At 54.5% G+C, this 10,429-nt stretch overlaps 2 protein-coding genes across 6 annotated transcripts in view; both read left to right on the top strand.

Moving 5' to 3' along the window:
* The first annotated feature begins 553 nt into the window (after positions 1–553).
* GNB1L (G protein subunit beta 1 like) overlaps positions 554–10,429 on the top strand; it is a 68,107-nt gene continuing 58,231 nt past the window's right edge. The window contains exons 1-2 of one of the 5 annotated variants that reach the window (XM_032398551.1): positions 554–630; positions 893–988. The gene's annotated coding sequence lies outside the window, so the exon portion shown is untranslated. Of the gene's footprint in view, positions 631–892; positions 989–3,125; positions 3,174–3,437; positions 3,523–3,997; positions 4,057–4,172; positions 4,286–10,429 lie in introns of those variants that run through there. The other 4 variants (XM_032398553.1, XM_032398552.1, XM_032398550.1 and 1 more) reach the window with 4 other exon arrangements.
* RTL10 (retrotransposon Gag like 10) lies at positions 3,087–8,497 on the top strand. The gene is given in 7 exon segments (XM_032398547.1): positions 3,087–3,173; positions 3,301–3,421; positions 3,423–3,573; positions 3,576–3,648; positions 3,650–3,714; positions 3,717–4,229; positions 4,232–8,497. Coding segments are annotated over 6 exon segments (1,116 nt in total). The 5' UTR covers positions 3,087–3,173; position 3,301; the 3' UTR covers positions 4,426–8,497.

Raw genomic sequence — 10,429 nt, 5'->3', positions numbered from 1 at the left:
CACAGGCTTGCCAGCCCCTAGGCACGCAGGTGGGGAGTCCTCACTGCCAGCGCTGCCCTGCCCTCCAGGTCCTGGGCCGGAGGTATGTAGAACCAGGCACTGGGTGGTGAGAAACACTTTCCATGGAAGCGCTGCTGCCTCTCTATGCCCAAACCCTCCCTGATGCTCTCTGTCCCCAGCATTCCTTCTGACGTTCCGTAGCGCCCCAATGCCCAGCTGATGGAGGGCAGTGGCAATGGCTCAAACATCTCTGGGGGAGCCAGGTGGGTGCTCGGCCCCTCCCTCTAGCTATCCGTTCCTCAGCCCCAGCGCGTTTCACGTCTGCCTGCGGGACACCGCCAGTCCTGGCCGCCCCACGCTTGAGAACGCGGCCCGAAACGCTCCAGGTACATCGCGCGGTCGGGTTGAGCGCGCTCCCATGACCCCCCGCGCCGCACTGCTGCGCTGGCAGGGCCTGAGAGCGCCTGCGCGGCCCTGGGCCCAAGGCTCAGGGCGCAGGCGCGGCCCTGCTGGGAGGCCAGCGTGGGACGTATGGGGCGGTGCGCGCACGCAGGGGGCGTGGCTGCGCGACGTGTTCAGCTTCTGAGCGCTGCGCGGGTTCGACCGGGTGTCGCTAACTTCGGCAGGAGGGTCAGTGGGGCGATGGGAACCCGAGCTGCCGGCTGGGGCCCCGCCCCTCCATCTCTTCCTAACTCCCTGTCCGCAGAGAAGCGCTCGGAGTCCCCGGACTGGGTCCCAGCTGTCCTTCCGAACGGCGAGCCTCAATTTCTCGGTCCGCGCCGCAGGCTGGGGAGATCCTGAAGTCATTTTCGGGTGCTTCCCGCGGTCTTTGGAGGTCGCCCCCGCGCCCCGCCTCGCCTCACGGCGGCCGATATTGTTCTGCACTTTTTAGGTGGCACTTGGACTCTCGCCCTGGGAGGGAGACCGGTCCGCAGTCTCCAGCTGCAGATCCGTGGACCCTCTTCACAGACGCTTCGCGCAGCCTCAGGTAGGTCGGCTTCTTTTTGCAGTGGGACTTGTGAGCTCATTTCCCTGCGGTTTCCTGCATGGCGTTTGCGGGAGGGGTGGTGCAGTGGTCCGCCCTCCACTTGCTATGAGGCTTTGGGCACGTTATTCTATCCCCGGGGCCCCTTGTCTCCAGCGTTATTGGTGCTTTTTGGCTTTGCGGAGGCAAATGCGCGTGCGTCCCGGTACGTGCTCCTTGAGTAGAGCGCTGTGCAGTCCAGGAGAAGGGCCCAAATTCCTCAGTGTTGGGGGGGGAGAGAAGGGATAGAGGTCAACAGACTGGTAGCCAAGGCGCCAAAGTGTTAAGAGACCCAGGCTTAGGAAGGTTCAGGCCCGTCAGGGCTGGCTGGTTGGAGCAAGGGAGCATTCTCCCTCAGGCTGCAGGGGGCACACAGGCATGCTGATGAGCAGGCAGGGGACGGCTAGGGTTCTGATTGGGGGTGGGATTTGGGGCTGGGAGGAAGCCAGGGCAGAGACCTGGGTAGTGTGCACTGTCTCCTGGGCATGGGATGTGGGTTTTGCATGCAGCCTGGCACCTAACCTCAGATTGGTGGCAGGAGCTGGGGTGTGGTTCGCAGTCACTGGTTTTCAGAATTCGATGAGGGACTGAACTGGACTCAGAAGTGGACTGCATTTGTGTGCTGCCCCTTGGGCCACTGCCGCCGGCAGGCTCTGGCATATTCTTTTACTGTGTTAGGATAGGAAGGGCTTTCAGGTGGAAGAACCCCCACAGAGTGAGGGCTGTACCTGAGAGGTTCCAGAATGCTTGGGTGGCAAAGGTAGGTGCTCTTGACCCTAGCAGCTTCGAGTGCTGCAGGCTACCCTGGGAGGTGCTCAGCAGAAAGACCAGCAGAGCTGTGTCTCCCTGGAGGAACTCACTCTGATGGGGATAGGAGAGATAAACACATGGGCAACTATGCACAAAGGTGTGTGCAGGCCGTGGTGGCCCGACGTGAGTTGATGGAGCATTAGGGTCTGTGTGGAGGGGTTGCAGAGTGTGTTCTGTGGTGGCTATGAGTGGACCTCCCTTGGCAGAGAGACTGAGGAGGTGGCCACTATCAGGCTGGGCAGTGTGAGAGCCCTGGGAGAGGGCTCCTAGCTTTGGAAGGGAACTGTATCTGGTGATGGTTGCAGCCTCCTTTTCCACTGTGGGGCTCTTTGGGCTGCTCAGGGTTGATGACCGCTGCTCTCCAGGCCCTTTATAGCAGTGACTTTGGGGTGGTGAAAGAAGATGTAGCAAGTGGAATTAAACTTGGGGGTTTGAATGCTGGGCTGTCGACAGGAATGGGGATGCAAGGAGGTGTGTTCGGGGTGGGGTGGCGTTGCCAGCAGGCTACACTCTTGAGTGGTGAGGTGAGTCTGGAAAGCACGGGTGGGGAGGCTGGAGGGCACAGAGAATAACGGGTCCCTAGGCTTCTGTTGGGCAGAAAGGTAGCACCTTCCAAGCTCCTAGTGCTTTGATGTTAAAGGATCTTGTGACACTGTCTACTTACATAACAGTCACAGTGTTTGGGGCAACTAGGTGACTCCTTTTTGGTGGATTGAAAGGTAGTTCATAACCAGCATGGTGATGTGTGGTGGTTAAGCTGTGGTCTTCAGAGCCAGGTTCAGCTGCCTCCATCACTTACTGGTGGTTGGTGTGTGGCCGCAGACAAGTGACTTCACTCACCACTCTGCCTCTGGTACGGTGAGAGTACCAGCCTCATCAGGGGGTCAGTGTTTGGCACAGATAGAGCACTCAGTAAAAGGTAGCTACTGTCATTCTTCTGAAACTCCCTGACAGCCAGCCAGGCCATCCAAGGAAACCCTGGGGGTTCCGATCTGGCCCCCTTTCCTTCTCCTGAGACTGACAGCATCTGCCATCACGCCTTGCCCATGAAACATCACAGGTGGCATTTGCCCACCTTCTCAGACCTCCCAGGACTGCCTCCTGGGCCCTCCTTCCACTCAGAGCTCCTGGTTGGGTACCTGGGGTTTGCCTGCTTAGTGCCTCCTCCTGCTGCCCAGTGGAGGTGGTTGGGCCTGGTTCCCGCTCTTCCCCACCTTGTTTTTGGACAGATTGCCTTGGATGGTGGCCTGCGTCTGACAGTCCCATCAGCTCTTCTCAGCGCTCCTGAGGCCACAGCTGTCAGCTCCTCTGACCCTCAGCACTTGCCTGGAACGCCTGGGTTTGCCACACCCCTTTTCAGCCCATCTCTGTCCTGTTGTGTCATGCCCACCCTCCCTGCTGCGCTATCTCTTCCTTTCTTCCTCCTTCCTCTTATAGTCGATGTGGCAACTCCCCTCTGTTCCCAGCATGCCTCTTGGCCTGCACCATTGGCAGGGCCCTTGCAATCCCATCCGGGCAGCAGCCAATTACACCAACGCACACCCTTGGCAGCAGATGGACCAGGTCTCTCCTAGCGTCACATATGCCCCCCCCAGTGGATCCCTGGATTGAGCGGCCCTTCTATGGGGACCCTGTGTGTGCACGCACGACCTTGGAGCAGAAGAGCACGGCCATTAGTGCTCCCAGCGGTAAGCCCACAGAAAGGGGGCCCCCGGCTCTGCACATGCCTGGCCCATGGCCCCCAGGGTGGACTTCCACTGGGTGCCAGTCTCATACCCACGCACCTTTGATGGCTCCCCAGGGCTTCTGGACCGATATGTCCTTTTGCTTTGAGCACTATCAGGACAACCTCACCTGCATCTTCGAGATCCTAGGGCAACTGATGGACTGAGCCAGGTGTGGGCAGCCCCCTACGTCGATGGGGACCTGCCCCTTCCTGACGATTATGAGCTCTTCTGCCAGGATCTCAAGGAAGTTGTTCAAGACCCGAACAGTTTCACTGAGTACCGTGCTGTAACACCTTGCTTCCTGCCTCGAGCCAGCCACCAGTGGCCCCCGGAGCTGCCTGTGGTGAAGCAGTACTTAGCTAAGTACTCAGAGGCCCTGGCACTCAACATGGGTGCTGTCCCAGTTGCTGTGGCCACCCCTGCTGTTTGTAGTTCCAACTCTACATCCAGAAATACTCTCCCTGAACAGCAGTGGGCCAAGGAGAACAGCCCTGGGTCTGTGGAATCCCCCACCTTGTCTACTTTTGCATGCAGCACTGATCCTGGTCCTGTGGGGCCAACCTCGTCCCAGCCAGGGGAGGTGACCCCTACATCTGTCCCTGTACTTTCAGGATCTGCTAACCCGCCTGCTCAGAAACCAGATCCAGTTCCACCAGGGGGTCCAGAACCCAGAAGACAGAGGAGGAGGTTTCTGAGACAGAGGTAGACCAGGAGACATCCTTAGGTACCCCACAGTGGGTGGTGGACACCTCAGAGGCCCCAGGAGACCTAACAGTTTCCCCACTCCCCACCCCACAGCCCTGGATTCTGCACACAGCCCAGGCAGATGCAGCAGTGCTCCTTGTGATGAAGTGGCCTACATAGCTGAGGAACCCCACAGCCCTCCAACAGGACGGGGTGGCTTTCCCAGATATTGCCGTATCCACTTGTTTTATTGCTGGGCAGGAGGTGCACCTGTTTGGGCTCTGCTGTGAGCCCTTGTCTCCTTCACCACCCCACCACCTGTTATAGCAGAATATTGGGCTCTACGCTGTGCCTGTCATCCTCTGACTTTCCCAGTGGCCCAGAAGCTGCCTCCTCAGCTGCATTTCCACTGGTTGGACAGAGTTTCATACAGCAGTCCTCATCAGATATTTGTATGTCTTTATAACCGCTCCACTCCCCAGACCCCTTTGTTCAATGTTGGCTGAACTAGACTAGGTCTGCCATGTCAGCCCTGTTTGGATCTGTCCCTGGATGGTGTCTCTGCTTTGGCCCCCTTGCCCATCTTGGCTCCCTGTGACCTCTGTCCTCTGGGCTGGAATTTAAGGAAGGTTGCATGGAGGAAGCAGCCACTTTGATCATTTAGTATGAGTGGGATGGCAAAGAAAGATGCTTCCCTATGGGTTTACCAGCAGTCTTGGCCAGCTAGGGAGGTGAGATACAGGCCTCCTTACCAGTCTAATTCAGTGTCAGGCATTTTTCCCTTTTGTATATTAAGATTGTAGTTATGCCTGGTTTTCTTCAGAAGTTGACATGAATTTCTGTGTCTCAGTGCCTTTGCCCATGTTGCCCTCCCACTTTCTGCTCTTCAGCAGTCCCTGCCTCCTTGCCCACTCTTGCACATTGCTGACTCAGCACTTAAACCATAACACTATAAATGACTTGTATCTTTGGGTAGGCTATGAGCCTCTAGGGCAGGGGCTCCATCTTGATCAGCTTTGCATCCCTGGTACACAATTTGGTACTCATTAAACATATGTTGAATTTATGGCTCAGCTTGTGGTGTGGTGGCTGCTGACGAGCAGAGCCCTTATTTTGTTAGCCGGAACACTGTTGCCTGTTCTGTCGGGAACCGGCTAGGCCCTAGCCATGAGTACTCTAGGCTGGTGTTGGAGGTGTGGTTTCTGGTGGGGGCTTTGAGAATTGAAGGGTCTGGTTGAAGGATGGAGTTAGGACTGGCAGGTAGAGTGTGGTTTTGAGAACTGACTTCCTAGAGCTGGAGGTGAAGTGAGGAGCAGGCAGCAGACCAGAGCTATGAGGCCCAGGGGCCAGAGGATTGGAATGAAGAAAGACCTGTTCTGTACAAGGATGGGTTTTCTAATAATGAGAACTGAGCTCAGAAGCTCCCTTAAGCCAAATTTAACACAGGATGGGTACAGTGTACCTACCCAGAGGAATAATTAGACAAGAATGTCAAGTCCCTTCAGTTTTATAATTGTGGAAACAACACTTTCCTGGAAACTAGGAAGAAAAAATAAATGGAAATGTGAACTGCTACTAAAACTAGTTATTTTAGAGAAAAATTAGTAGTAAGCAAACATCTGGTAAAAATTTTTAAGTAAAATAGACAGGTTGGGATTATTTAGTAATTGTTACTTTAAAAGGCTCTGGGTTCAGATGGTTTTATGCGTGAGCTATTTTAAGGCACAGATGCCTTGTAAATAAAACAGTTGCAAGTCTTAGAAATAAGTGGGAAGGTGATATAACCCTAAAAGCAAACAAGCAAGCTAACAGAAGAAATCACTATGCAGCCTTGATTCTGATCAAGTGTGGGAAATCCCTGTACATTGTAACTCAGCCCCAGATGCACTGCTGCCCCTCCACACTATTGCTCAGTTCTGGACCCTCCTTTTTCAAACCCAGCTCAGACTGCGTCCCACCCCCACCCACTGGCCTGCCGGTGGGTCTGATATTGTTGGCCATATCTTTTGAGTTGGTAAGATGTCTCTGACAAGAGAACCTGGGGTTACTCACTGGGGTGATGGCCCAGTCACTTAGTTGACATCCCCACTGTTGCTGGCATCTGCGCAGGACACCTTTCTCATCTATATTTAGTGGACTGGAAGTGAATCCCTTTCAGCTCAAGATTGCCATCTTCCCTTCTGACCCCCCCCGCCACCATTGCCATCTCCCTTGGGCCCCAGACAGCTCCTGCCAGCTTGGTTTGTAGTCTGGCATACCTCTCCTCAGGGCCAGCTCTCCCAAGGCAGGCCCAAGAGGATCTGCGGAGAGGCCAGATGACCTTTTAATTTGGAAAATGGGTCCTATTGTGGTTGGGCTCTCATCACAAAGGAAAAGAAACGAGGGCAGGGCCTTAGCGGCAAAGGCAAGGTTGCCAGTTCCTGGGTGCCCTTGCAGGTGGGATCAGGAGAGGATGGGAGGGCTCTGGTGTGACCTTGCAGATAGGCAGTGCATATGGTGTTGCAGAGCGACAGTTTCATTGGCAGCCGTTGCTGTGCCCTGTCTTTGGGCAGATGCAATGACCTAGCTGCTTTCCTGTTCTGAGGGGGGAGAAGGAACAGAGAGACAGCAGAGGAGGCCCTGCCATGCATGACGGGAGGAGGATCCTTGGGTCATTCGCCACTCCCAGCTCTTCACACACAGGTGGGCTAGAGGAGGCTACTCCTGGGAGCAGGACAGTCTGGCAGGGTTTGCTGGCTGTGCTCAGGGTCTGGCTGATGTGCTGGGGTCTGCCTACCGGATCATCGTTCCCGTCCCATACTTGGCCTTGGAAATAACCTGGAGATTTTATTTCCTAAAGATATGACACAGTGGGCAGTATGGAAGGGTTTTTAAAGTACATGTCTCCAAGGAAAATTTAACACCAGAAGTATTATGGATACGGTCCTATGAGAGAACTTTTTATAAAGCTGCAACAATGAAAGTACTTGGAATTGGTGTGGATGGATGAACAGAGGAGAGTAGAAAACTTTGAAATAAAGCCAAATAAATGCAGGAATTTAGTTCATGCTGAAGGTATTGTTTCAAATTAATGGGGGTGAAATGGATTATTTAGTAAAAGGAGTGGGAACAACTGGTTAGCCATCTGGAAAATAGTAAAACTGGATACCCACCTCACTCTGTGCCAGGCTCTACTCCAGATGGATTAAAGATTTCAATATTTAAAAACATAAAAGTACTACAGGGAAGTATGGGTGATTTTTTTTTTTCTGCCTGTGATCCCAGAACTTTAAAAGTTCTAGGTATCCAGAATTGCTGAAGGTATGGAGAAAGAGGCTTTTTCTTGCTCTTGATGGGAATATTAAATACTACAATTCACCCACATAACATTTCTAAGCACACATACCCTGACCACTTGCCTATGTGCAGATGGCTGTTGTTCTTCCTCAGTGTGGGGCTTCAGAGCATGGACTTGAGCTTGGTCACACCTTGCCTCCACTTGCAAGCTCATGGTCTGTGGTGTCACCTGACCTCATAAGGTGGTGGGAAGATTGAATGAGGTAAGGCCTGTGCAGTGGCCGAAGCCCTGTCAAGTGCCTAGTGGGCACTCACTGCATTAACAGCAAAGCTGGAAACAGCCCAAAGGCCCTGTAGTATGGAGTGAGGTAAATAGAGCTGTTCTGTCACATCAGTCAGGATGAGCCAGATTGTGCTGCAGTCAAAACCTCCCATGTCTCACTACTCATCTGTCACAGACCAGCTGGGGTGGCCCTTGCCCATTGCAGAGGACCTGTGCTGACAGGAGTTCACTGGACGCATTCTCCGCAACCACAGAGGCAGGAGAAAGATCACAGTGAACCACAAGTGATACTTACATCCCTCCTTTTCCAGTATGGTGGCCAAAAGCTGCCAAACCACACCTGAGTTCTGAGGGATGAGCGGCTAATCCTCCTGTGGGGTGGGGCCGTCAGCATGGAGAAGGTGAACCTGATGCTCAATAGTGACCCTAACCCGTCGCCAAAGTGGGGGCAGGCCTGCGTCAATACCCGTGGAAAGATGCCTGTGAGCTTACTAAAGCCGTGGGGCTTAAACAACAGAATGTATTTCTCCCAGTTCTGGAGGCTGGAAGTCCAAGATCAAGGTGCTGGCAGGGTTGTTTCTCCTGTGGTCTGTCCCCTTGGCTTGTGATGGCCATCTGCTCCCTGTGTCCTCACATGGTTGTCTCTCTGTGCCTGTGCTAATTTCCTCTTATAAGGACACTAGTCCTATTGGATTAGGGGCCACCCATATGACCTCATTTAACATTAATTTCCTCTTTAGAGGCCCTGTCTCCAAATAGAGTCACATTCTGAGAGGGTAGGGGCTAGAACTTCCAACAGGTGAATTGGAGGTGGGGGGGGGGGACACAGTTTGCCCATAATAATGCCCAAGATGGATTTCTTGTTTTTCATTTTTGCAATTTCCAATAATGTTATGGTGAGCACGCTTGGGGGTGCAGAGCCTCTCCAGGCCACGGCAGCAGAACATGCTGGGAACGCTTATTTCAGAAATCTTTGCCTGCGTGAGGGTACAAAAGACATTACCCTGTATTTCCCAGTTTTAATGTTTTGCCTTTTACATTGACTCTCAAGTCAGCTTGTGACTAATGGCGTGGCGTGCAGAGGGCTCTGCTGTGGTCATCAGATAGCCAGTGACGGGCACGGGCCCCTCCACCCACCTGCGCCAGACATGTAATAGGAGTGGGAATCGGTTTGAGATGTGGAGCCGCTGAGTTTGGGGGCTTGTGTTTTCCACAGCGTGACCTATCCTACCCTAACGAGTAGAGGCCCCTTTCCCCACAGGGCACGGACCTTCCCACCCCAGGTTAAGGATGCCAAGCTGGCCCAGCCTGTCCATGGTACCATCCTTCTCATACATGCCTAGCTCTCTGGTCTGGTCTGTCCTCACCAATGATCTAGCTTTATAGTGAGTCTTTATAGCAAGTCTTCATTATTTGGTAGAGAAATGTTCCCACCTCCCCCACCCCTCCACTGACACCTTGTTCTTTAAGTTGTCTTGGCTAGTTTTAAGAACACGTCATCATAAGCATAGGATGGTACAGTGGACCATGGCGTTCCATTGCTTGCCTCCAGCGGTGGTCAGTCCTTATCCTGGGGGTGCCGTGTTGGTGGACTGCTGGCCAAGTGAGCCGTGCCGGACACCGGGAGTCCTGAGCTCACTTTCTCTTTGGGCTGTGGCGTCCTCATTTGTAAATGGGCAACATGATCTCTCTGTTACAAGGGTGTTGATGGTGAGCCTGGGAGGAGTCCCTGGCCTGTGGGGTGCCCTTGGCAGCCCATTCCTTCTCTCCTGGCCTCAAGGCTGCACAGCCAGGGCTGGGGCCTGTGGGTGGTGCGTGCTCATCCACTTGCCAGGTGGGGCCACCAGACGGTGGAGAGGAACATTCTGGCTGCTCACCTGTGTGCCTGAGCAGCATGGGGCCTGGGCTGACAGCCTACACTCTGCCATACAGCTGGCGAAGTGCAGGTCCTGCATGGTCAGTGTAGGGACGCTTGGCACGGGAGTGCCACGTCTCATGCCCCATGGGGTCCTCAGTGCCAAGCGTCGTTCACCTTGACACTTTTGCACCATAGCCAAGGTTTTCTGAAGGCCATGGGTGGGGAGATGGGCAGCCTGTGAGGGCCTGCAGGGTAGGGGAATCCAGGAAGCATGTGGTGGCCAGGTACCTGATCCAGTGTGCTGTCCCCTAGGGCGTGGCAGCCTTCCCACCACCAAGACCCTGTGTTCTTCCCCCTGAAAATGAGGGTGCAAATGGGAGCCATGGATGGTGACGGCCAGGAGGGTAACCCCGGGGCCAGTGCAGCTCTGCCCCTGAGTTCCCACCCCGCTCCAGGTGCCCACTTCACAAAGCCCACCGTGGCCTCCTGGTCCCTATCATCATGTCCCCTGCCTCCATCCCCCTCCATCCCCCTCTGCCCCCCGCAAGTTGCTGAACTTTTGCAAGGCTCCCTTTGCTGCCTGTGTAAGGGAGAGAATTTCTGCCTTGCATGTGCTTGGAGGCGGCCGGCAGGCCCCTCAGGGCTACCATCGCTGTCCCTGACCCTTCCCTCCCCCAAGGCTGCAATCAGGCGCTGCCAGTGGCTGTTAGTGCCCGTGCACACATTCACACGTGTGTGTGCACAGACCGCACAGCCCATTGTGAACA

Source organism: Phoca vitulina, unplaced genomic scaffold, assembly GCF_004348235.1.
Source record: "Phoca vitulina isolate PV1807 unplaced genomic scaffold, GSC_HSeal_1.0 scaffold117, whole genome shotgun sequence".
Taxonomy (NCBI): domain Eukaryota; kingdom Metazoa; phylum Chordata; class Mammalia; order Carnivora; family Phocidae; genus Phoca; species Phoca vitulina.
The sequence above is the reverse complement of the archived record's forward strand: the minus strand, read 5'-3'. Positions and strand labels throughout refer to the sequence as shown.